We start from the raw sequence: 27,166 nt of genomic DNA, 5'->3' as shown, positions 1-27,166 counted from the left end.
GGAGGAATTGGAGGAGGAGGAGGTGGTGGGTTTACAGGTGGAGCCACTGCCTCTGGCTGGAAATCACATCTCATCATGAGATTCGGAGGGTACATACCCGAACCACATTAGCCTTCAAGGGAAACTCCGGGCACCTGGCTATTCCTGAGAAGTAAATTAGCAACTTGATAAGGAGGAGGTAGTAATTGGCTGGGTGCAGTGGCTCACACCTGTAATCCCAGCACTTTGGGAGGTCAAGACAGATAGATCAACTGAGGTCAGGAGTTCAAGATCAGCCTGGCTAACATGGTGAAACCCCATGTGTACTGAAAATACAAAAATTTGCTGGGTATGATAATGGATGCCTGTTATCCCAGCTACTGAGGAGGCTGAGGCAGGAGGATTGCTTGAACCCGGGAGGTGGATGGTGCAGTGAGTGGGCTTAGATTGGGCCATTGCTCTCCAGCCTGGGAGACAGAGCGAGACTCCGTCTCAGAAAAAAAAAAAGAAAAAGAAAAAGGTAATAATAGCTCAGAACAATAGCCACCCAAGTCGGTTAGAGCCACAAGATATTTGATCCCCTATTGAAAGTAAACATAACATCTTGACAAATGTCCCTGTCCCTAAGTTTTTCGGAAGCGTAGATCTCCACCGGATGAAAAATGGTGACAGCTTTCCCTTTGACCTCAGATAAGGGTGAACCGAGGACTGAACTCTGACTGGAGTTCTTCGTTCCAAATTTCTTCCCGAGGGGCCTGGAGGGAATCACACTCACAGGCAAAAACTTAACACCCCTTCTGCTGACCCCAAGGTTTTAGATAAAGCTTTGCTTTCTTAGCCAACTGTAAAGGGAAGAAATGTTTGAATTGGCCAGGCGTGGTGGCTCACGCCTGTAATCCCAGGACTTTGGGAGGCCGAGGCGGGCGGATCACCTGAGGTCAGGAGTTCGAGGCCAGCCTGGTTAACATAGGGAAACCCTGTCTTTGTTAAAAATACAAAAACTAGCTGGGTGTGGTGGTGAGCACCTGTAATCCCAGCTACTCAGGAGGCTGAGGCAGGAGAATCACTTGAACCAGGTAGGTGGAGGTTGCAGTGAGCCGAGATCGGGCCATTGCCCTCCAGCCTGGGTGACAGGGCGAGACTCAAAAAAAAAAAGAAAAAAAAGAAAAAGGAAGGCATCTTCTCTGGCACCCTTTAGTCTTATTTTTTCTTTTCTTTTCTTTTCTTTTCTTTTCTTTTTTTTTTGAGATGGGGTCTCACTCTTCACCTGGGCTGGAGTGCAGTGGCACAATCTTGGCTCACTGCAACCTCTGCTTCCTGGGCTTCATCAATGCTCCTGCCTCGGCCTCTCATGTACCTGGGATTATAGGTGTATGCCACCCCGCCTGGGTAATTTTTTTTTGTTTTTTTTTTGTATTTCTTGTAGAGACAGTGGTCTCATTATGTTGTCCAGGCTGGTCACAACTCCTGGGCTCAAGTCATCCTCCTGCCTCCCCCTCCCAAAATGCTGGGATTACAGATGTGAGCCACTAAGCCCGTCCTGAATTAATGATTTGTACATACTGTATAAACTTTTGCATCCTACTTTTTCTTACATTTGTTAAATGTGGCCTAAAGCTGCCTCATAAACAGTGAACTATATCCTAATTTAAGCATGTAAGCATTTCACTAAAGGAATATACAAGTAAAATTTTAAAGAAAGAAAATAAGAAAGCATAAACATTTGGGAAAAAGCCTTTAGGCCTTGTCAATTTCTAGAATGTATTTATTTTCACTACCCTGGGGACTCTATTTCCAGTATTAAGGTCCATTCTCAGAAGGTGGATTTGGCGAGCATGAGAAAAGGGGTGGAGGAGTAATCGTACAAACAACTGTGTCCAGTCCAGGTTCCTAGGACCAGAGGGACCCCTCTGTATGGCAGAGGCACCCGACAGCCATAACTGATGTGTACCCTGAGAATGACTTTACGATCTAAGGAGAAAGTCCATTCGGAGCCCCAAGCTAAGGAATCAGGAGTGGCAAGATCCTGGAAGGATGCCAACCTGTGAAACTCTGAGTCAAGAGGTCAAGCTGGGCACTTGGTTTCTCAGGTCGACCGCTTGGCCCTCTTCCAAGTTGTACTTTCTTTCTTTCCTTTACTTCGTGTTCTAAAGTTTTTTTAATAACAATTTTTTTAATACTCTCTCACTCTATAGCCCAGGCTGGAATGCAGTGGCTCAATCTCAGCTCACTGCAACCTCCACCTCCCAGGTTCAAGAGATTCTCCTGCCTCAGCCTCCCAAGTAGCTGGGATTACAGGCACTCACCATCACGCCCAGCTAATTTTTGTATTTTTAGTAGAGACATGGTTTCACCACCGTTGGCCAGGCTGGTCTCGAACTCCTGATCTCAGGTGATCCACTGGTCTCAGCGTCCCAAAGAACTGGGATTACAGGCATGAGCCACCATGCCTGTTCCTGGCCTGCTTTTTAATAAAATTTTACTCCTGCTCTGCAGCTTGCCTCTATCTGGTTTCTACTTTATGACCCTCAGTTAAATTCTTTCTTCTGAGGAGGCAAGAATTGAGGTTGTTTCAGTTGTGTATAGATTCACCACCAGGAACTTGGATACCTTCCACCGGTAACAGGTCGAGGATGCTAGGTGAAAATGTTATGGAAGCTGCTTGCTTTTTACAAACGTAGTGGTTCTCATGTCCAGCCACAGCCACTGCACCTGTGTGAAAGTCCCCTTAATAAACCTATGTCTCTTTTACTGTCTCCAGATCTCTTCCTCTACCCTTCCACACGGTGCCTTCCCTACTGGAGTAAAGTGGGGTCCCGCAGGGCACCCTCTCCCTGCAATTTTTTTTTTTTTTCTTTTTTGAGATAGATTCTTGCTCTGTCACCCAGGTTGGACTGCAGTGGTATGACCTCGGCTCACTGCAACCTTCGCCTCCTGGGTTCGAGTGATTCTCCAGCCTCAGCCTCCTGAGTAGCTGGGATTACGGGCGCCTGCTACCATGCCTGGCTCCTTTTTTTTTTTTTTTTTTAGTATTTTCAGTAGAGAGGGGGTTTCGCCATGTTGGCCAGGCTGGTCTCGAACTCCTGGCCTCAAGTGATCTGCCCACCTCAGCGTCCCAAAGTGCTGAGATTACAGGCGTGAGCCACTGCACTTGGCCTCTCTCCCTGTATCTTCATGTATCTTCAAAGCCAAGAAGGAGTTTCTGTCCCTTTGGTTAGGGTCGGGGTCCCAGAGGTCCAGGGTCAAGGCTACGGCCGCCTCTCAAGGACGTGCATCCCTGCAAGAGGCTGCATCCAGCAGTCATGGAAGAGGCTCCGCTGGGGCCTGCTCCAATTCCTGCTGGAGAAAGCAAGTGGAGGTGCCCCTTGAAGAAACGGGGATGCCACCAATCTCAGGGGTTCTGTCCTGGCCTGCGGCCCTGGATGGTCCAGCCTCTGCTGGGATGGCAGCAGACGACGCCCTTCTTGGCTGGAGCTGAGGGTCGGGGTCCCGCTTCCCCAAAGGCCTAGCCCTGGATTCCAGCCACAGGTTCTACTGAGCAGCGCCTGGCGCTGCCCCGCCCCTCCAGGCCTGGCACTCACCCTCAACAAACATGGCGCAGAGGGCCTCACGCTACAGGCCCGCTGGGCTCCCCCTCCTCCCCGCTGCGCCGCTCTCATCCTCTCAGACTGGCTGACAAGATAGGGAGCGGGAAGTATGACCTGGCTGGTGGCGGTGTCCTGGGCGGCTCTCAGGGGCTGTTGTGTGGCTGCCCGCAGGAGCTGCTGGGCGGGATGCTGTACACCCGGGAGAGCCGATCACTGGAGCGCAAGGAGCTGGACGGCCTCTGAAGCTTCCAAGCCGACCTCTCCGACAACCCACTCGGGGGCTTCCAGGAGCAGAGGTACCCACGACCGTTGCGAGAGGCGCCCGGAGGCCCTGCGTTGGGAATGGCATAAGCCCCGGCGCCCTGCAGCCTCCTTCACCTGAGTGCCCCAGAGCTGGGGGCCCGGAGGTGGTTAAAGGTCAACGGGCTTGGGGGCGCCAGGTTGGAGGACGGGGGTATGGGGGTACTAGGGGGACCTGGAAGGGCCAGGGCGGAGGAGGCAGGAGGAGGAGGAAGCGCTCCTGTCCAGCCACGTCCCCAGGCGAAGGCTGAGCCTGGTCAGTGTCCTTTCTAACATTCATTTTTAATTTTTGAAATGTTTTTGAGACTGGGTTTGGCCCTGTCGCCCAGGTTGGAGCGGAGTGGGGCAATCCTAACTTCTGAGCTCAAGCGATTCTCCTGCCCCAGCCTTGCAAGTTAGCTGGGGCCGCCATGCCTAATTAAAACAAACAAAAAACAAAGAAAAGAAACTTGGTGGGGCTTGGTGGCTCACGCCTGTAATCCCAGCACTTTGGGAGGCCAAGGCGGGCGGATCACCTGAGGCGAGGAGTTCAACACCAGCCCGGCCAACGTGGTGAAACCCCGTCTCTACTAAAAATACAAAAATTAGCCAGGCGTGGTGATGAGCACCTGTAATCCCAGCTACCTGGGGGACAGAGGCAGGAGAATTGCTTGCACCAGGAAGGCGGAGGTTGCAGTGAGCCGAGATCAAGCCACTGCACTCCAGCCTGTGCTATAGACTGAGACTCCGTCTCAAAACAGAAATCAACTTTTTTGTTTTGTTTTGTTTTTTAAGATACAGGGTCTCACTACGTTATCCAGGCTGATCTCGAACTCCTGATCTCAAGCCATCCTCCCAGGTTGACTTCCCAAAGCGCTCATTACGGGCATGAGCCACCACTCGTCAGGCCGGAGCAGCAGGCGCTACACAGAGCTGGGCCCGGGGATCGCGAGAAGGGGACAGTTTAGACATTCTGAGGTCAGCTCTGCTGAGGGGGGAAGGTACCTTGGTTTTCAGGGTTCAGATAGAGGACAGACTGTGACATCAGGCCAAGGACGCCACCCCTGTTGCCCTCCTGACTTGGATGTGGTCAGCAGAGAAGTGGGATCTGGTGAGGTCTGGGCCGCGTTTGCTTGATCTACATCTTCTTTTTCTTTTTCTTTTTTTTTTTTGAGACAGAGTCTCGCTGTGTCACTCAGGTTGGAGTGCGATGGCATGATCTTGGCTCACTGCAGCCTCCGCCTTCTGGGTTCAAGCGATTCTCCTGCCTCAGCCTCCCAAGTAGCTGGGACTACAGGCGCCCGCCACCACTCTCAATTAATTTTTGTATTTTTAGTAGAGATGGGGTTTCACCATATTGGCCAGGCTGGTCTCGAACTCCTGACCTTGTGATCCGCCTGCCTCTGCCTCCCGAAGTGCTGGGATTACAGGTGTGAACCCCCGTGCCCAGCCTACATCCTCTGTTTCTGACTTTGTGGTATTCAGTACAAGAGAAAGAGAGGAGAGGGCTGGCTGCCAGCGTGGTCCTCACTCACAGTGTCCTAAGCAAAGCTCTCCCATCCCCCTAACCAGCCTTCCTCCCTGTGACAGGCAGTGGGTCATTTGCATCTTAGTCACAGGTCTGAACCTTCTTGCCTTTGGCTGGGATGTGCCCCTGGGTTCACCCCTGTCTCGGGAGATACTGGGTTCCATCTGCTCCAACGAGGATCTCTGGGCCCCACTGGTCCAGGTGTACAACCTGCACTGGCAGTTGACCTGTCATCAGCAAGTTATCTGTCTTTTCCGCCAGGTGTCCCCGCTATGTGTTAGGGCTTGTGCTAGGCCTGGGGGCACAGCTGTGCAGCACACTGGTCCCGGATCCCTTTGGGGGCCTAGGAGCTGAGCCCGGCCCTTCTCTTCACAGTCGGGCCCCACCTTGTACATACTGGTTCCCTCCATCTTCATCGACATCAGCCAGGACTGGCGGCTGTGGTGTTTTGTCAGCTGGGTGTGTTACGAACGGGAGGTGACCCTGCTGGGAGCGATGGATCCAGGACCTGTGCACAAGAGTGGTGCTGAGGATTGGCAGTGCCCACTTCTATGCCATCGTGGTCAGTGCGGCCAGGAGCAGGTAGGGCGGGTGGGTGGGCACAGCTGCTGAACAGCATGGGACCCTCGGATGCCACCCACAGCCTGTCTCCTGGGGTGGGACGGTGGGGGGCCTTACCCTGCCCTGGGGGTTGTGCCCTGTGTAGGGGGATAGGTGGCCTGATCTACCCCACTGGGATGTCTTCCCGTCTGGCTGGCAGGCCCCTGAGCCCCATGCTGCAGGTTATGTGAGGGAGTGCCCGATAGCAGACCCCCTCCTCATGCCCCGACCTGCCACTCCCTCCCCATATCTCCTATGTCTGCAGTGGGTGAATGGGGTCGACACGCTGGAGCATGAAAGGGGCTACCTCCCCTTCAAGGCTGACAGCAGCAGCCTGTTCCGGGTGAGGTCCCTGCCCTCCTGCCTCTGCGTCACTGTCGTCATCAACAACATGCTTGCCCCCCCACCCTGCCACCAGGGACCATCCGTACACGACTGACAACTCCAAGTGAGTACCATCCTGCCTCCACTGCACACACCCACCTTCCCACCCCACCCTGTGGTCTTCCTGCCCGGGACAGGGTGGCCTTCGCAGAGAGGAGGCCCTGATCTGGGAGGCAAGTGAGCTGAGGGCAAAAGACCCATGGCAAGGGCCCAGCGAACCACAATCCTTCTGCCCTAGGTATCCCAAGGGTTACTTTGTCCAGAACACAGACTTTGACTTCTTCAACTATGCGGGACTGCAGCGGTCTGTGCTTCTGTACACGACACCCACCACCTATATCAACATCACCGTCACCACCGGTGTGGAGCGAGACAGTGGTGAGAGCTTCTGGTAGGATCCTCCCTCAGCGGGGCCCCGGGTGACTCTGTTTGTTCCCTGTTTGGAAAGCTGTCCCAGGAAAAAGATTCTCCCAGCATCTCTAAACCTTCACAGGTTCCCATCCACCTACGAAACTAAAATCCAGGCTGTCTGAGTGGGCACGAGCTCCCAAGATCACCTATGTGGTTGATCTCGCTTGGAGAAGAGGGGTCTGGCCCAACGTCACATAGCTCAGGGTGGCAGTCCTGTCCCTTCCCCACGGTGCTGCTCTCACTCTACCTCCCATTGCTACACATCGTGCTCAAAGAACAGGCAGCTTCGGCTGGCCAGGTGCGGTGGCTCACGCCTGTCATCCCAGCTCTTTGTAAGGAGGACTTGGTAGGAGGATCACTTCAGGCCAAGAGTTCAAGACCAGCCTGGGCAACATAGCGAGACCATCAGCACAAAAAATTTAAAAATTTGCCAGGCACGGTGATGCGTGCCGGTAGTCCCAGCTGCTGAGGCAGGAGAATCAGTTGAGCCTGGGAGGTCGAGGGTGCAGTGAGCTGTGACCACGTCACTGCACTCTGGTCTGGGCAACAGAGGGAGACCCTGTCTTTTTTATTTGTATTTGTTTTTGAGCTGGAGTCTCACTCTGTAGGAGCCCAGACTGGAGGACACTGGTGCACTCTTGGGCTCGCTGCAACCTCCGCCTCCCAAGTTCAAGTGATTCTCCTGCCTCAGCTTCCCAAGTGGTAGCTGGGATTACAGGCACCTTCTACTGCATCCAGCTAATTTTTGTATTTTTTTAAAGTAGAGACGGGGTTTCACCGTGTAGGCCTGATTGGTCTTGAACTCCTGACCTCAGATGACTCGCCTGCCTCGGCCTCCCAAAGTGCAAGAATTACAGGTGTGAGCCACCGTGCATGACTGGGATACCCTGTCTTTAAGAAAAAAAAATTTAATTTTTTTTTTTTTTTTTTAATATATCCTTTTCCTTTTGTGAGAGGAGGCCTTGTACTGTCGCCCAGGCTGGATGGCAGTGGTGCAATGATTGACAGCTATTGTGGGGCCGCAGTTGTCAGTTTCAAAGAATTTAGGCTGGGTGTGGTGGCTAATGCCTGTCATCCCAGCACTTTGGGAGGCCACGGTGAGCGGATCACTTGAGCTCTTGAGCTCAAAAGTTCGAGACCAGCCTGGGCAACATGGTGAGACCCTGTTTCAAAAAGAATAAATAATTAAAATAAATAAAGAATTTAAATAAGAATCATACAGCAAAGGTGATGCAGCATAGAGCAATTTATTGTAAAGGGAAAAGTATTTTGCAAGTGAAGTGCAGAATAGCCCAGGCACAGTGGCTCATGCCTGTAATCCCAGCACTTTGGGAGGCTGAGGTGGGTGGATCACTTGAGCTCAGGAGTTCAAACCAGCCTGGACAACATTAGGCGGGTGTGGTGGCGTGTGCCTGTAATTCCAGTACTAGGGAGGTTGAGATGAGAGAATGGCTTAAATCCAGGAGGTGGAGGTTGCGGTGAGCTGAGATAGCAACACTCAATTATATAATCCCAGGTGCTCGGGAGGCTGAGACAGCGAGACCCCATCTCAAAAAACACAGTGAAGTAGCAAATATGTGCTTCACCCTGAGAGAGAGAATTCAGGGCAGGCTGCTGGTAAGGATGAGAGAGCGCTGATTATCAGTGGGGAAACTCCCTTTCTGGGAGTCTTCCATGATGAATTCCTAAGGAGCTGGAAGAGGTGTTACTCTAAGCACGTTCTGGGTCATCTTCTGGCTGCACATGGGTTGTAGCTGTACATGCTTGTTCACACATCACACGTCATCTCAGTGCCATGGTTGGCACTTCCGAAGGACACGGTCAGTTCCTTGACTACCTACTCTGCCTCAAGATTGTAGCTCACTGCAACCCCAAACTCCTGGCTCAAGCAATCCACCCCCTTCAGCCTCCCAAGTACCTGGGGCTGCTGGGATTGCAGGCAAGCACCACCATGCCCAGCTAATTTTTGTTATTTTTAGGGAAGATGTGGTTTCCCTATGTTACCCAGGCTGGTCTTGAACTACTGGACTCAAGCGATCCTCCCACCTCAGCCTCCCTGTGTTGGTGTGTTGGGATTGCAGGTGTGACCACTGTGCCTGGCCAAAAACATGTTTTTTTTGTTTTGTATTTTGAGACAGAGTTTTGTGCTGTCACCCAGGATGGAGTGGTACAGTGGCATGATCTTGGCTCACTTCAATCTCTGCCTCTACTAAAATATGAAAATTTGCTGGGCATCTGTAATCCCAGCTACTTAGGAGGCTGAGGCAGGAGAATTACTTGCACCTGGGAGGCAGAGGCTGCGGTGAGTTGAGATCATGCCACTGCACTTCATCCTGGGTGACAGAGTGAGATTGTCTCAAAACAAAATGTTTTTTGTAGAGTTGGGGGTCTCACCCTGTTGCTCAGGCTAGTCTTGAACCGGACTCAAGTGATCTTCTTGCCTTAGCCTCCCAAAGCGTGGGGATTCCAGGCATGAGCCACCTCGTCTGGTCAAGGAGAAGGCCCAATTTTGAAGGGCAGGTCCCAGGGTCAGCCAGGAAAGGGCAGAGCCTCTGATTGCTGCTTCTCTGCTTGCAGGCCCCGAGGCGGCTGCTGGGGTGCACTGGGGGTCTTCCTGCTGCAGGCCAGGCCAGGCCAGATGGGGCTCAGGCTGTCAGGGTGCTCACACCTGGCGCTTTGGCTGTCGTAGGTGTGGCTGACTGCACAGACGTCACTGGGGCCTTTTTCTGACTTCTACACACTCGCTGTGGCGATTCGCACTGTGGCTGTCACCGAGAGCCAGTTCCTCATCAATGGGAAACCTTTCTATTTCCACAGTGTCAACAAGCATGAGGATGCAGGCGTGCACTGGGGCTCCTGGGTCCTCGTGGGGGCTGCTTCTGGTCACCTTCCACTTTCGCCTTCCCTGTGTCCCGCAGTTCAGGGCAATGAGGCAAATGAGCTTCCCTGTGGCAGCTAAGGGTAATGAGGCAAATGGCTCCAAACCACCCTGCTGTGGAGCTGGTGGTTGGGCTGGAGAAGGGGGCTCATCGGGTGGCTTTCCAGGGACCTGGCTCTTGGAGGGGTCCTGGCTCTTGGAGGAAGTGCAGCTTTGACAGGGATGGGTCACTTGACTGCTGTCCCCTAGATCTGAGGGAGGGACTTCGACTGTCTGCTGCTGGTGAAGGACTTCAACCTGCTTCACTGGCTTGGTGCCAACGCCTTCCGCACCAGCCACTATCCCTGCACAGAGGAGGTGCTGCAGATGTGTGACCAGTATGGGATTGTGGTCATTGATGAGTGTCCCACTGTGGGCCTGGTGCTGCTATGAGTCCCCACCACGCAGCTGCTCTGCCTGGCCAGCCTGCGGGCCACACTGTGACCCTCCGTCCCTTCCCTCCTGGCCCCCTGGCAGCTCTTCAACAATGTGTCTGTACATCACTACGTGTGGGTGATGGAAGAACTGGTGCACAGAGACAAGAATCACCCTGCCGTGGTGATGTGGTCTGGCCAGGAGCCTGCCTCCTACCTGGAATCTGCCGGCTACTACATCGAGTGAGTGTCCCCTGCCTACCCTGGGCTGGATCGCGAAGGAGATCCTGGCAGGTGGCAGACTGGGGTAGGCGTGTGCTATCCGAGATCAGCGTCCTGTCCCAGCCCAATGGGAGGGCCGTCCATACCCAGACAGTTCAGGGAACCAGATATCTACCTCCCCAAATTGTGGTTTTCTTTTTCTGTGTTTTTGAGATGGAGTTCTGCTGTGTTGCCTAGGCTGGAGGACAGTGGTGAGATCTTGACTCACTACAACCTCAGCCTCCTGGGTTCAAGTAATTCTTCTGCCTCAGCCTCCTGAGTAGCTGGGATTACAGGCATGCATGAGTGCATGCACTCGGCTTGTTTTGTTTTTGAAACAGGGTCTCACTTCGGTTGCCCAGGCTGGAGTACAGTGGCATGATCTTGGTTCACTTCAGCCTCAACTTCCCAGGCTCAGGTGACCTTTCTGCCTCAGTCTCCCAAACACTTGGGATTATAGATGTGTGCCACCCATGCCCAGCTAACTTTTGCTTTTTTTTTTTTTTTGGACAAAGTCTTGCTCTGTTGCCCAGGCTGGAGTGCAGTGGCATGATCTCAGCTCACTGCAACCTTAACCTCCCAAGTTCAAGCGATTCTCTTGCCTCAGCCTCCCAAGTAGCTGGGACTACAGGCGCGTGCCACCACATCTGGCTAATTTTTGTGTTTCTAGTAGAGATGGAGTTTCACCATGTTGGCCAGGATGGTTTCTGTCTCTTGATCTTGTGATCCGCCCGCCTCGATCTTCCAAAGTGCTGGGATTACAGGCGTGAGCTCCTGTGCCCGGCCAACTTGCATTTTTTAGTAGAGACGGGGTTTCACCATGTTGGCCAGGCTGGTCTTAGTGTACTGACCTCAGGTGCCTGCCTTGGCCTCCCAGAGTGTTGGGAATATAGGGTGACCAACTGTGCGTGGTTAATTTTTGTATTTTTAGTAGAGACGGGGTTTCGCCATGTTGGCCAGGCTGGCCTCGAACTCCTGGCCTTCAGTGATCTGCCTGCCTCAGCCTCCCAAAGTGCTGGGATTACAGGTGCAAGCCACCATGCCCACCCCCCTTTTCTTCTTTACAATCATGCCATTCTAACTCAGTGTTCAGAGGTGGAGTTTTCATTTGTGGTAGAGGCAACAAAGGTTGTAGAAATGCTCCTTGAGGCAGATGCCACACCCCGATTTCATGGAGTGCTTTGGGCTGAGCCAAGTCTGCAGCAGGCGGAAGGCTCTGAAATGTCATCCCAGCCTGGGCAAAGGACAATTCAGGGCATGGGGGCACAGGAGTGTGCTCAGCAGGACTGGGCGGACAGGCCCTTTGTTGGGAAGGTGAAGAGTACAGCCTTCCAGGTGTGGGTGCCTGAGGCTTCCAGACAGGCTTCTTTGGGAGGTGATCAGAGGAGATGCCTGTTTTCCGGGGCAGGAATTGGAGGGGGCGCCCAGGCTGGAGAGGTTCAGTCAGGCTGTCACAAGACTTTGAAGCTTCCCATCTCAGAGCCTGGCTGTTGGAGAGCATGGGTTTGGAACTTGAGGCTAGGGGGTTCTGTTCTGTCCAGTGCCAGGCACAGCCTTTGGATGGGCAGAGCAACGACTGGGGGAGGGTGTAAAACAAAAGAAATGAAGTGAGGAAAGAGAAGAGGAAAACAGGCTTCAACAACAGTCTAGGCCGAGTGCGGTGGCTCATGCCTATAATCCCAGCCCTTTGGGAGGCCGAGGTTGGTGGATCACCTGAGCCCAGGAGTCTGAGACCAGCCTGATCAACAGATAGTGAAACCCTGTATCTACTAAAAATACAAAAATTATCCGGGTGTGGTGGGGGATGCCTGTAATCCCAGCTACTTGGGAGGCTGAGGCAGGAGAATCTTGAACCTGGGAGACGGAAGTTGCAGTGAGTCAAGACTGCAATTTTACTCCAGCCTGGGCAACGAGTGAAACGCCGTCTCAAAACGACGACAACAACAACAACAAAAAAGAGGCCAGGTGTGGTGGCTCACATTTGTAATCCCAGTCCTTTTCGAGGCCAAGGCAGGAGGATTGCTTGAACCTAGGAGTTTCAAGCCACCCTGGGCAATATAGCAAGACCCCATTTTTACAAAAAATTAAAAGCTGGACATGGTGGCATGTCCCTGTGGTCCCAGCTACTCAGGAGGCTTAGGCAGGAGGATTGCTTGAGCCCAGGAGATCGAGGTGGCAGTGAGCTATGATCATGCCACTGCACTCCAGCCTGGGCAACAGAATGAGACCCTGTCTCTAAAAACAAAAACAAAACAAGAGAACAGGACCATCACTCACAGCACCTCTGCCTCTGCCCTACCTACTTGAATGAGGAGCAGGGCATCTCAGCTGCTCGGAGCAGCCCTTGAATGAGCCCCAGCTATTTCTGGGGTCCTCAGACGAAACCTCCCATGACCAAGTCATACCCAACATGGGCCTCCTCCCCTGTTCTGGCCCCCGCTCGGAGATGCTGAGTGACAGAGGCTCAGGCTTCGGGTGTTCCGGGCAAAGCCTCACCCCCGAGGCCCCACAGCTCAGACCCAGTCCTTGGTTCACACGGCCCCACATCCGGCCTCTTTTTCCCTTAAGACTGATTTCTCCTGGAAGATCACTGGATCCCTCATTCAGGTGGAGTGCTGCAGGACGACACTTTTTCCAGGGGTGACCCAGGCCTGCAGCAGTGTCATAGACAGGCTTACCCGAGCCTCCACCTGAGCCCCTGCTCCTCCTCTCCCACAGGGAGGTGGAGGTTACAGTGAGGTGAGTTCACGCCATTGCCCTCCAGTCTGGGCAACAAAGTGAGACTTTGTATCAAAAAAAAGTAGGGGGCATGCAGGCAGTGTAGGCAGATAAGGGCATGGACGAAGCTGCCTCATTGCCACCTTCCTGCCTGGCACTCAGATGTCATTCCACCAGGCCCACGAGGCCTCCGGGGAAAGCCATGTTAATGGCTGAGACCAAGGGGGTTGCCCTCAACCAGCTGTCACTGCAGGAGCTGCAGAGCATTGGGCGGCCCACCCCCTTCTCCATGCTGCCTCCTAGGAGGTGAGCCTGGTTGCCTGGAGCCCGGGGTGGCCCGGCTCCCTGGCCCACCTCTTCCTCTCTTCAGCCTCCTGTTCTTAGGCAACATGAGCAGCATGTGGGACTATAGGCACAGCATGGAACAGTATGGTGCCCTGGATGGCACTGCATGCTCCAGCATCGATTGGCAGATCCGCCAGTTGCGGGCGCTACTGCAGGCGCAGCAGGCCTAGGTCCTCCCGCACCTGCCCCCAATTAAAATGGGAGTGGGAGGAGGCTGCTGCGTGTTTCCTGCCCCAGCCTGGCTCCCTCATTGCTGGGCTTTCTGGGGCTGGCTTGTGGGGATGGTCAGGGACTGGAGAGGCAGAGCGGGGTCTCCTGTAATCCCAGCACTTTGGAAGGGCAAGGTGGGAGGATTCTTGAGGCCAGGAGTTTGAGACCAGCCTGGGCAACACAGGGAGACCGTGTCTGTGCAGAATAAGATAGCCCAGCATCGTGGCCCATGCATATAGTCTCAGTTGCTTGTAAGGCTGAGGTGAGAGGATCACTTGTGCCTAGGAACAGAGGCTGCAGTGAGCTGTGATCACACCACTGCATTCCAGCCTGGACAAGAGTGAGACCCAGTCTCTAAGAAACTAAAAATAAAAAATTTTTTAAAAACTGGAAGTGGAGAAAATTGGGCAAGGACTGTGAGAGTCATACATGGGAAGGAAAGAGGGGGCTCCCATCACAGCCTCTGCCCTGTCCAGGCCCCATCCCCTTAAACAGGGTATCACGGTGACCACCTAGCCCAGGAGCGATGACTCACGCCTATAATCCTAGCACTTTCGGAGGCTTGGGCAACATAGCAAGACCCGAGCTACCACATTAAAAAGGAAAAAAAAAAAAAAGCTAGCCAAACTGGGCAGGTGATTCACACCTGTAATCCCAACACTTTGGGAGGCTGAGGTGGGGGGATGACCTGAGGCCAGGAGTTCTAGACCAGCCTGGCCAATGTGGTGAAACCCCATCTCAAACTCGTCTCGAAAAAAAAAAAAAGCAGTGAGTGGCGGCACACACACCTGTAATCCCAGCTACTTGGGAGGCTGAGGCAGGAGAATCGTTTGAACTCAGGAGGCGGAGGTTGCAGTGCGCCAAGATCGCCCCACTGCACTCCAGCCTGGGTGACAGAGAGAGACTGCCTCTCAAAAAAAAAAAAAAAAAATTAGCTGGGCATGGTGGCAGGTGCCTGTAATCCCAGCAACTCGGGAGGCTGAGGCAGGAGAATAGGTTGAACTCAGTGGTCGGAGGTTGCAGTGAGCCGAAATGGAGTCACTGCACTGCAGCAATCCTGAGGAGACAAGAACTAAACATAGTATGATCTCCTGGATGAGATCTTGGGATAGGAAAAGGACATTATGGGAAATAGTAAAGAAATCTGAATCAAGATGAACCTTAGTTAATAATAATGTATCAGTATTGGTTTACTGGGGCCGGGGATGGTGGCTCACATCCTAGCATTTTGGGAGGCTAAGGTGGGAAGATCCTGAGGTCTGGAGTGTGAGAATAGCCTGGGCAACATAGCCAGACTGCATCTCTCTAAATTTTTTTTTTCTTTTAGTTAATCAGCATGGTGGTATGCACTTACAGTCCCAGCTGCTAGGGAGGCTGAGGAGGGAGAATTGCTTGAGCCCTGGAGTTTGAGGCTGCAGTGAGGTGTGACTGTGTCACTGTGCTCCAGCCTGGTCAATAGGGCAAGACCACCTCTCTCCAAAAATTTTTTCATTAAAAAAAAAATTTTTTTTTGAGACAGAGTTTCGCTCTTGTTGCCCAGTCTGGAGTGTAATGTGGAGATCTCGGCTCACTGCAACCTCCGCCTCCTGGTTTCAAGTGATTCTTCTGCATCAGCCTCTTGAGTAGCTGGGATTACAGGCATGTGCCACCACGTCCGGCTAATTTTGTACTTTTAGTAGAGACAGGGTTTGTCCATGTTGGTCAGGCTGGTCTTGAACTCCCGACCATTAGGTGATCTGCCTGCCTCGGCCTCCCAAAGTGCTGGGATTGTGAGCCACTGTGCCTGGTCAGAAGCCAACCTTTTATATATCTATGCAGATGTGTGTGACTATATATTTATCTATATCTGAATCTGTATATCTCTCTTACTAGTTCTGCTTCTCTGGTTTGAACCCTAACACACCTAGTTTTTTTTTTTTTTAGTTGGCGTCTTACTCTGTCACCCAGGCTGGAGTGCAGTGGTGTGATCTCTGTTCATTGCAACCTCCACCTCCTGGGAACAACTAGTATTTTATAATCTGTTAGGAATTCAAATGTTTTTCAAAAGATCAAAGTACATATTTAAATACATTTCAAATACAAACTTTTAAAATCATATTATGAAGCATTAAGTAAAATTCTACATTATTAGGTCAGGGACAGTGGTTTAGGCCTATAATCCCAGCACTTTGGGAAGCCAAGGCAAGTAGATTGCTTGAGCTCAGTAGTTTGAGACCCCCCTGGGCAACATAGCAAGACCCTGTATCCACAAAACTAGAAAAATGAGCTGGGCATGGTGGTGCATGCCTGTGGTCCCAGCTGTTTGGGAGGCTGAGGTGGGAGGCTCACTTGAGTCCAGGAATTTGAGGCTGCAGGGAAGCATGATTGAGCCATTGCACACCATCCTGGGTGACAGAGTAAGACCCCGTCCCACCCCCCAAAAAAAGTTAACATCACTATATAATTGTACTCTAAATTATTAGCAAAATGAAAGAAAATTAAGTATTATTTAAAAATAGGCAAGGTGCAGTGGCTCGTGCCTACAATCACAGCACTCTGGGAGGGCAAAGCAGGTGGATCACTTGAGGCCAGGAGTTTGATACCAGCCTGGCCACCATGGTGAAACCCCATTTCTACTAAAATTGCAAAAGTTTGCCTGGTGTGGTGGCGCGTGCCTGTAATCCCAGCTACTCAGAAGGCTGAGGCAGGAGAATCGCTTGAACCCGGGAGGCGAACATTGCAGTGAGCTGAGATGGCGCCACTGCACTCCAGCCAGGGTGAAGGAGGGAGACTGTCTCCAAATAAATAAATAAATAAATAAACAGTTGGTTCAAATGGACATAAAGATGGAAATAACAGACACTGGGAACTCCACATGTGGGGAGGGAAGGAGGGGAAATGGTTGAAAAACTACTCATTGGGTACTATGGTCAGTGTTTGGGTGATGGGTTCAATAGAAGCCCAAACCTTAGCATTTTGCAGTGTACTCATGGCACACACCTGCACATGTGCCCCATGAATCTAAAGTTTAATACAATAAAAATAATTAACTTAGTGCAATAGACAATTATAGACGTTTAATCATAAAACACAAGATAAAATAGCACTGATTTTTTTTTTTTTTTTTTTTTTTTTGAGGCAGTCTCATTCTGTTTCCCAGGCTGGAGTGAATTGGTGAGATCTCAGTTCACTGCAACCTCCATCTCCTGAACTTAAGCAATTCTCGTGCCTCAGCCTCTCCAGTAACTGGGATTACAGGCGCACACCCTCCGCCTCCTGGGTTCAAGTGATTCTCTTGCCTCAGCCTCCCGAGTAGCTGGGATTAGAGACATCCGCCGCCCTGCCCGGCTAATTTTTGTATGTTTAGTGGAGATGGGGTTTCATGATGTTGGCCAGGCTGGTCTGGAACTCCTGACCTCAGGTGATCCACCAGCCTTGGCCTTCCAAAGTACTGGGATTACAAGCATTAGTCACCGTGCCTGGCCAAATATTTTTCTTTAAGCCCTTCATCTTTAAATAATCCCATTTCACTTTGATAACTTTGAGATTATCTGACAGAATTCTTGGGGGAAAGGTTAGGACTGTAATCTTTTTATTGACAGCAGGCAGTGTGTTTTGTTCCAAAAAAATTGTTCTGCTTTCTTTTGATCTTTTGTTTTCATAATGTATGAATGGGGATTTTTTTTTTTTTTTTTTTGAGACAGGGTCTCACTCTGTTGCCTAGGCTAGAGTGCAGCGGCGTGATCGTGGCTCACTGCAGCCTCCACCACCTGGGTTCAAGTGATCCTCGTGGCTCAGCCTCCTGAGTAGCTGGGATTACAGGTCCACACAAACACACCCAGCAAATTTTTGTAATTTTAGTAGAGATGGGGTGTCAGCATTTTTGCTGGCCTGGTCTCAAACTCCTAACCTCAAGTGATCCGCCTGTCTTGGCCTCCCAAAGTGCTGGGATTAAAGGTGTGAGCCATTGTGCCTGATCTAGATGGAGATTTTAATCATTCCCCAAAATCAGTTTCAATTCTGTCATGCTCATCTGCTTCTTCAAAAAGTCTTTGAACCAGAGTTAAGTATATTATTATTACATCAGTAGCTGGGCGTGGTGGCTCACGTCTGTAATCCCAGCCCTTTGTGAGGCCGAGGCGGGTGGATCACCTGTTAAGAGTTCGAAACCAGCGTGGCCAACATGGCGAAAACCCGTCTCTACTGAAAATACAAAAATTAGCTGGGCATGGTGGCAGGTGCCTGTTGTCCCAGCCACTCGGAAGCTGAGGCACGAGAATCACTTGAACCCGGGAGACAAAAGTTGCAGTGAACCGAGACTGTGCCACTGCGCTCCTGCCTGGGCGACGGAGGGAGACTCCCCACTCCCTCTCAAAAAAAAAAAAAAAAAAAAAAATTATTATTGCATCAGATGCTCTGCTTTGTCGGTGTTATCTTCTGACTCTTGAAGATAGTAAAGTATAGAAGTGTGAAATATGGACAAATTATTATTGTTATTCATTATTATTATTATTTGAGACAGAGTCTCTCGCTCTGTCACCCAGGCTGGAGTGCAGTAGTGAGATCTTGGCTCATTGCAACCTCTGCCTCCTGAGTTCAAGTGATTCTCCCTCCCGAGTAACTGGGATTACAGGCTTGCGCCACCACAGCCGGGTAATTTTTGTATTTTTAGTAGAGACGGGGTTTTGCCATGTTGGCCAGGCTGGTCTTGAACTTCAAACCTCAAATGATTCACTTGCCTTGGTCTCCCAAAGTACTGGGATTACAGGTGTGAGCCACTGCACTCAGACTGGAAAAATTATTTTTAAATTAATTAAGTGTATCCTTGTTCAATTTGGAATTTTAGTGAATCAAAGAACTCCATGGATAGTCTCAATACAAAATAATTCAGATTTGAGATTCAGGCCAAAACAATAGTATTACACCAGCAAAAATACCAGTATTTCCATATTTAAAGTGAGCACAGCAGGCTGTGTGTGGTGGCTCATGCCTGTAATCCCAAGACTTTGGGAGGCAGTGGTGAACGGGTCACTTGAGGCCAGGGGTTTGACACCAGCCTAGCCACCATGGTGAAACCTTGTGTCTACTAAAAATACAAAAATTAGATGGGCATGTTGGCATGTGCTTGTAATCTCAGCTTACTCAGGAAGCTGAAATTTGAGAATCACTTGAATCCAAGAGGCGGAGGGTGCAGTGAGGTGTGAGCTGAGATGGCACCACTGCACTCCAGCCTGAGAGACAGAGTGAGATTCTGTCTCAAAAAAAAAAATAAATAAATAAAGGCACAGTGCATAAGGATACTGGAAAACGAGAATGCTGAAGACCAAGGTAGAAGGAGTAGGGTGGAACATAAACAGAATACATTCTCAGTGAATGCTTCTTGAATAACTCCATGGTATTTTAGACAGTTACCCATCTGCCCTAAAACAGACCTAAAGCTAATGAGTGAGTTTCCTTGCTCTAACGGAACTAATTAATGTTTTTTTCCTGAGAGCTACTGTGTGGCCAAATGGGCATTATTGAGTGAAGACTAGCTATGGGCAACATTCTGCTAGGGTTTTGTTATTTCTTTCCTTTTTTTTGTTTTGTTTTGTTTGTTTGTTTTGAGACGGAGTCTCGCTCTGTCACTCAGGCTGGAGTGCAGTGGCTCAATCTCGGCTCACTGCAAGCTCCACCTCCCGGGTTCACGCCATTCTCCTGCCTCAGCCTCCTGAGTAGCTGGGACTGCAGGCGCCCGCCACCATGCCCGGCTATTTTTTTGTATTTTCAGTAGAGGCGGGGTTTCCCCGTGTTAGCCAGGATGGCCTTGCTCTCCTGACCTCGTGATCCACCCACCTCGGCCTCCCAAAGTGCTTGGATTACAGGCATGAGTCACCGTGCCTGACCGGGTTTTGTTCTTTCCTATTTTTTTTTTTTTTCGGTGACAGGTCTCACTATGTTTTTCACACTGGAATGCAGTGGTGTAAACATAGTGAACTATAACCTTGAACTCCTGGGCTCAAATAATCATCCTGCCTCAGCCTCCTGGATAGCTGGGGCTACAGGTGTGTATCATCATGCCCAGCTAATTTTTTTTTTTTTTTTTTAAATTTTAAGTTTTTCTGCAGAAACAAGCTCCTGCCATGTTGCCTGGACTGGTCTCCAATTCCTGAACTCAAGTGATCCTCAAGTGCCAAGCCTTTTATCACATCTTGAAGTCTGTAAGAAGTGGATCATCTCTTCTGGCCGGGCGCAGTGGCTCATGCCTATAATCCCAGCACTTTGGGAGGCAGAGGCGGGCAGATCACGACGTCAGGAGATGGAGACCATCCTGGCTAACATGGTGAAACCCCATCTCTATTAAAAACACAAAAAATTAGCCAGGGTGGTGGCGGGCACCTGTTGTCCCAGCTACTTGGGAGGTTGAGGCAGGAGAATGGCATGAGCCCAGGAGGCAGAGCTTGCAGTAAGCCGAGACCACACCACTGCACTCCAGCCTGGGCAACAGAGCGAGGAGACTCTGTCTCAAAAAAAAAAAAAAAAAGAAGTGGATTTTTTCATAGACCAGAGCTTTCAGAACAAGTCAGTATTTTGGCTATTCTTGGCCCTTTGCAATTTTTTTTTGTTTCTTTGAGGCAGAGTTTCGCTCTTGTTACCCAGGCTGGAGTGCAATGGTGCAATCTCAGCTCACTGCAACCTCTGCCTCCTGGGTTCATGCGATTCTCCTGTCTCAGCCTCCCGAGTAGCTGGGATTACAGGCATGCTTCAGTACGCTAGGCTAATTTTTTTGTGTTTTTATAGTAGAGCAGGGTTTTGCCATGTTGGCCAGGCTGTTCTTGAACTCTTGACCTCAGGTGATTCGCCCGCCTCTGCTTCCCAAAGTTCTGGGATTACAGGTGTGAGCCACCACACCCAGCCTGCATTTTCATATAAATTTAGAATTAGCCAGGCGTGGTGGCACACATCTGTAATCATAGCACTTGGAGAGTCTGAGGAGGGAGAATAGCTTGAACCTAAGAGTTTGAGGCTGCAGTGAGCTATAATTGCACCACTATACTCCAGCTTAGACAACAGAGCAAGATGCTTTCTAAAAAAAATTAGAATCAACTTGTCAATATTTATTAAGAAATATGTTGAGATTCATCCTAATGGTGATTGTTTGTTAAAAAAAAAAAAGAAAAAGGACTGGATGTGGTGGCTCATGTCTGTAATCCCAGCACTTTGGGAGGCCGAGGTGGGTGGATCACAAAGTCAGGAGATCGAGACCATTCTGGCTAAAACCTTGAAACCCCGTCTCTACCAGAAATACAAAAGAAAAAAGAAAAAAAGCTGGGCATGGTGGCGGGCACCTGTAGTCCCAACTACTTGGGAGGCTGAGGCAAGAGAATGGCATGAATGCGGGAGGCGGAGCTTGCAGTGAGCCAAGATTGCGCCACTGCACTCCAGCCTGGGTGACAGAGCGAGACTCTGTCTCAAAAAAAATAAATAAATAAAAAATAGAAATAAAAAGAGGAAAGAAATATGTTTAGATTTTGGTAAGAATTACATAAGTAATCTACAAATCACTTTGGGAAGAACTGATTGAGTGTTCCAATCCATGAACATGGTGTATTTCTCCAGACTCTCACAAATATTAATGAATGCGAAAGAAAACATCAGGATGGTAGGGCTGTGGATGCAGAGAACACCCATGGGAATGTCGGTCTGGCACTACTCGCCTTCTAAGGGCTGTCGCTGCTCCTTACTTCGTTTTTCTAGGTTGCCAGATTATCATGTGAACTTGTCCTATGTCCAGTGCTGATTGATTCAGGGGAAGGCACCTGTCCCAGGCCAGTCCAATAAATGTCCTTACACAGATATTTGGAACGGAGACTGAAAGACAGTTGAACCAGCCTCTCTGATTGCAAAATTTAAAATTTAGGAGCTCCCTGTAACCATGCTTCAGATTATGTGAACTAGAGGATTGGTGGAATTGCTGAGAAAAAAGGACAAATCTTAAAGAAACACAGATAGGAGAAGACAGTGGTGTTAGCGTCTCTGACTCCATATAGTTCTTAAGGCCAATGAGTTCTGAGAGATAGAACTATCTTGTTTATGAATTCCAAGAGACAGTCCATAAACCTGTCTCTAGGCTTAAGCTAGTTTGAGTTGGGTTTCTGTCACTTGCAACAAGAGTCCTGACTACTGCAGTTGACTAGAGTTAAAAGGTATAGCCTCAATAGGTGAGCTAGCTCTGGCTTTAAAAGGCTTCCAGTTTGAATTACACTCCATTCCCTCTGGTGCCCCTAGAAAGAGCCCTCTCTAACACAGGCCAGCAGCTGGCAGACATGCTTTTGTTTTTTTTCTCTGCAGGAATTTTACTGCCTTGATTGAGACAGATTATCAGAGGTGGGCACTGTTATCCTCTCTTTCATGCAGGATTTATCACATGTAAGTATTTGTCTTATGTTTGGATGCTACATTTTGGTTAGAATTTAATCTTATCTCATGAAGGTTACCCACATGATCACTCTAAGGCTGTTGTAAGCCTAACTGACAAGTATTCCATATGTCAAGATGTCAAGTTTAACCCAAAATAAGATGTAAGCACCACATGGGACTGAGAGAGAAATGCTAGAAATCTTCACCCTTACTGCCTTTCTTGATAATGACCATGCATCCTGTGAGGGAAATAGTGTTATAGTGATAGAAGGGTAAGGTTCTGAAATTTGAAGAGATTGGAGGCCAGGTGTGGTGGTTCACACCTGTAATCTCAGCATTTTGGGAGGCCAAGGTGGGTGGATTGCTTGTACCCAGGAGTTCCAGATGAGCTGGGCAACATTGTGGGACCCCATCTCTAAAAATAAAAATAAAACTTAACTGGGTGTAATGGCGCACGCCTATAATCCCAGCTACTCAGGAGGCTGAGGTGGGAGGATTGCTTGAGGAGGTCAAGGCTGCAGTGAGCTGTGATCATGCCACTGTACTCCAGCCTGGGTGACAGAGTGAGACCCTGTCTCAAAAAAAAAAAAAAGATTGGAGGGAAGAATTTTTGAGGATACTGTGGTGCAGGGAAAGGGCGTGCCATGTATATGCAGATGGTCCTCAGCTTTCCAAACTTAACTCTGGAACAGGCTACCTTTCATACATTTTATATACTATATACTGCCAGACACAACACACTTTTCAAAGGCCACATTTGAACCTTTTTTTAAAATTATTTTTTATTTTTTTAAGACGGAGTCCTGGTCTGTCACCCAGGCTGGAGTTCAGTGGCACGATCTTGGCTCACTGAAACCTCCGCCTCCTGCGTTCAAGTGATTCTCCTGCCTCAGCCTCCCAAGTAGCTGGGACTACAGGTGCGTGCCACCACGCCCAGCTATTTTTTTGTGTTTTTAATAGAGGTGGGGTTTCACTGTGTTAGCCAGGATGGTCTCGATCTCCTGGCCTCGTGACCCCTGCCCCCCCGCCTCGGCCTCCCACAGTTCTGGGATTACAGACGTGAGCCACCGTGCCTGGCTGTACTACTTTGAATAGGTCTTAATAGGTTTTAATTAATTATTTTTAAATTAATTTCAAAAATATTCTATAACATGGATGAAACTTGAAGATATTATACTTAGTGAAATAGGCCAGACATAAATGGACAAATGTCATTTGAATCCACTTTTATGAGGTACCTAGAATTGGCAAATTCACATAGACAAAAAGTAGATTTGAGTTAACAGGACGAGGGGGAAGGAAGAATGGGGGACTGTAGTTAATGGGTTTAGAGTTTCTGTTTGGGAAGATGAAAGAATTTTGGAGATGGATGGTGGTGAAGGTTGCCCAACAGTGTAAATGTACTTAGTGCCATGGAGCTGTACATTTAAAAATAATTAAAGTGGAAATATTGATGCTATGTATGTTTGACCACAATTATAAAAATGGAGCCGGGTGTGGTGGCTCACACCTGTAATCCCATCACTTTGGGAGGCCGAGGAGGGCAGACCACCTGAGGTTGGAAGTTCGAAACCAGCCTGGCCAATGTGGAGAAACACCGTCTCTACTGAAAATACAAAAAATTAGCCGGGCATGGTGGTGCATTCCTGTAATCCCAGCTACTCAGGAGGCTGAGGCATTAGAATTGCTTGTACCCAGGAACTCAGGAGGCAGAGGTTGTAGTGAGCCAAGATTGTACCACTGCACTCCAGGCTGGGCAACAGAGTGAGACTCAGTCAGAAAAAAAAAAAAGGCTGCAGACGGTGGCTCACGCCTGTAATCCCAGCAGTTTGGGAGGCTGAGGCGGGGAGATCATGAGGTCAGGAGTTCAAGACCAGCCTAATATGGTGAAACCCCACCTCTACTAAAAATACAAAAATTGGCCAGGTGCGGTGGCTCAAGCCTGTAATCCCAGCACTTTGGGAGGCTGAGACAAGTGGATCACGAGGTCAGGAGATTGAGACCATCCTCGCTAACATGGTGAAATCCCGTTTCTACTAAAAATACAAAAAATTAGCTGGGCCTGGTGGCGTTCGCCTGTAGTCCCAGCTACTCAGGAGGCTGAGACGGGAGAATTGCCTAGAACCTGGGAGGCAGAGTTGCAGTGAGCCAAGATCATGGGCGACAGCGAGATTCTGTCTCAAAGAAAAAAAAGAGTGCTGTCTAGATGCAGTAGCTAAGTACACAGAAGCCATTTCAGTGTGGGAGGCGAGGTGACTGAGTCCAGGGACTCCAGGACTGAGGGGTTGAGACCACCCATGGTCATTGTGATGAGATGAAGATGGAAAATGAGCTGGGCTGGGGGAAGGTGGTCATCTCCTCTGGATATCATTAGTTTGAGAGTCCGGTTGGGTAGCCCACCGGGCATGGTCAGCAGGCAGTGGAGGAGCTGAGAGGGTTTGGAGCTGGGATAGACTCCAGCCTCACCATGTGGGCAATAGTGGGGGCCACAGAGTGTGAAGATGGCCAAGAAAGGGGTCTGAATGGGGATCTTGGAGAGTCAGCAGCCAGGCACGGGCCATGGAGAAACAGATGCCAGGGGAAGAGGAAAGAGGAGTCAGACCCCAAGGGGAAAAGAGTCACTGGAAAGAGGGGCCAGTCCCGTGTCACATCCAGCAGAGACACCAGGTACAGCAGAAGGACCTTGGACATGACTGTGAGGAGTGCCTTGTTGGCCATGACCTGGGAGAGATGGGGGTGAGAGCATGGGGGACCACACCATGTCCCCAGCACACAAAACAGTGCCTGGTAGACAGGATGGATTTATGGATGGACTGACAGGTAGATGGATGGATGAATGGACAGATGGTAGATGGATGCAAAGATAGATGAATAGATGGACAGATGGGTGGACAGATGGAATGAATGATCAGAAAAGGCTTCATGAACAAAGTGAGACTGAGCTGCATCTCCATGGATAGGACTCTCCTCTTGAGTCAAGAATGACCCAGTGTCCTGGTCCAGGGAGGAAGTCAGCCTGGCTTGACTGGGGACACTTGTGGCGGATTTCAGAGGCCCTTAAAATGGGACCAAGTGAGGTTGGGCAGGTCCGAGCCAGCTCAGGACTCCTGCCTCAGACAGGGAACACCCACAGAGACCCTACTGTGATACTGGCCACCCCCCTACCCTGTGCCTAGGTCAGAGCCTACACACTGCAGCCCTGTGCCCCTCATACCCAGCAGGTTCCTGCTCCAGCACGGCTCCTGGACTGGCCCCAGGTGCTGGCCAGGGGGTTTCTATCCAAGTATAATTCACTGAAGCATGTGTTTGGCAACGAGACCCAGCTCACTGTTTTAGGTAAGCAGCTCTCACAACTTTCCCCAGCCTGTCTCACCCTCTCCTGTCTGGAAAAATCTCTTTTCTTTCTCTGGGGCTTCTTCTCCTCTGCCCTCCAAGCCTTAAGCATGGAACCCTTCCTTTCTCCATGGGGTCTGGGGGAAGTGGGCTGGTCTCAGGGTAACTGGCAGGAAGGGCCCCCACAGTGGGAGCAGCCACTTTCAGCTTCCAACAGCGGGACACAGCCTGGTCCTGGGGTCTGGGCTGGGATTGGGCAGGGTCAGGGCTCCTCCCCTTTCCCAGGGCAGATGTCTCAGTGAAGGACAGAGGCCAGTTCTGATGAGGGGCCCTGTAGTGGCCTTAGAGACAGTCCCCGGGACCCCAGGATCTAGGCTGAGGGCTGGATGCCCATCCAGACTGGGAGGGCCACATGAGGGCTGGGGACACAGGGGTCACCCCAAGGGGAGACCATTGGAAGGCACAGAGAGGACTCTGGGTCTAGGCTGCAGCTCTATGGCTTGTGCTGGGTCATGAGGACATGGGGACACTGAGGGACAGATGAAACTGGGTGAGGTTGGAGAGGGTCTCCTGGGGCACAGATGTGTCTGTCCCTGGAGCCCCGTCACCTCTGAGGCCTGGTGTGTCTCTGTTCATGGGTCGACCTCCCGCCTTCATTTGAGGAATGGCCCGTTAGACTCAGGAGGTGACTAGCGGGGAGTAAACGGGGGTGCAGATAACTCCACGGCCACCAGGTGAATCAGAGGCTGCTGGGGTGGGCATGGGGGCTGCAGTCCCCCAAAATGTGGGGAGGAAGCTCCAAGAACCCAGCTGATGTGAAGGGTCCTGTGGTTGGGCTGGTGGAAACAGGGGCGATGGCGGAGCCCCAGGGTTTGTCTGGGTGGAGCCCCTGCTTCACCAGGAGAACTGAGTGGGCCAGGCTGGGGCACAGCCTGGTGTCCCAGGGGATGGGAAGCTCCAGGCCATGCCAGGTTTGGGCCTCCCCACACCCTGCCAGGACAGTTTTGTGTGCTGTGGGAGAGACGCTTAGACTCCAAACACAGACTCCAGAAACCAGGAAGGAGGGAGCACAGCCTGCCCTGGGTTCGCACGGGGAAACCGAGGCTGCAGAGGAAATGACTGGGCCAGGACGCCTGGGAAAAGTGACTTGGGAAGGCCCCTAGGAAGGCACGGGGCTGTCTGCTCTCCAGAGGGCTCCAGTGGAAAGGAGGGAATGAAGAGGGAAGGAGAGGCCCTGGGTGGACCAGACGGCCACACCATGAACCCTCCCAGAGACTTTAGACAGAGAGAGGCGCTCCACAACACCCCACTCTCCCTCTGCCTTCTCTCACCCCTCCTCTGTCCACACAGGTCAGCCCAAGGCCACCCCCTCGGTCACTCTGTTCCCGCCGTCCTCTGAGGAGCTCCAAGCCAACAAGGCCACGCTGGTGTGTCTCATGAGTGACTTCTATCCAGGAATCTTGACGGTGACCTGGAAGGCAGATGGTACCCCCATCACCCAGGGCATGGAGATGACCACGCCCTCCAAACAGAGCAACAACAAGTACGCGGCCAGCAGCTACCTGAGCCTGACGCCCGAGCAGTGGAGGTCCCACAACAGCTACAGCTGCCAGATCATGCATGAAGGGAGCATCGTGGAGAAGACAGTGGCCCCTGCAGAATGTTCGTAGGTTCCCAACCCTCACCCCACCCACAGGGGCCTGGAGCTGCAGGATCCCAGGGGAGGGATCTCTCTGCATCCCAAGCCATCCAGCCCTTCTCCCTGTACCCAGTAAACCCTCAATAAATATCCTCTTTGTCAACCAGAAATCCTGTTCCCTCTCTTCATTTCTTATCTCTCATATGATTTGATGCTTCTCCT

The 27,166-nt window shown here is 50.8% G+C and overlaps 1 protein-coding gene across 1 annotated transcript; it reads left to right on the top strand.

The window, feature by feature from the left end:
• The first annotated feature begins 33 nt into the window (after nucleotides 1-33).
• LOC698694 (uncharacterized) lies at nucleotides 34-27,114 on the top strand. The gene is given in 9 exon segments (XM_077950379.1): nucleotides 34-3,862; nucleotides 4,641-4,823; nucleotides 5,749-5,935; nucleotides 6,596-6,735; nucleotides 10,163-10,302; nucleotides 21,904-21,981; nucleotides 25,191-25,237; nucleotides 25,240-25,308; nucleotides 26,656-27,114. Coding segments are annotated over 8 exon segments (1,071 nt in total). The 5' UTR covers nucleotides 34-3,862; nucleotides 4,641-4,733; the 3' UTR covers nucleotides 26,976-27,114.
• Nucleotides 27,115-27,166: the final 52 nt, after the last annotated feature.

This window comes from Macaca mulatta, chromosome 10 (assembly GCF_049350105.2).
Source record: "Macaca mulatta isolate MMU2019108-1 chromosome 10, T2T-MMU8v2.0, whole genome shotgun sequence".
NCBI lineage: Eukaryota > Metazoa > Chordata > Mammalia > Primates > Cercopithecidae > Macaca > Macaca mulatta.
This window is presented reverse-complemented; position numbering and strand designations above follow the sequence as displayed.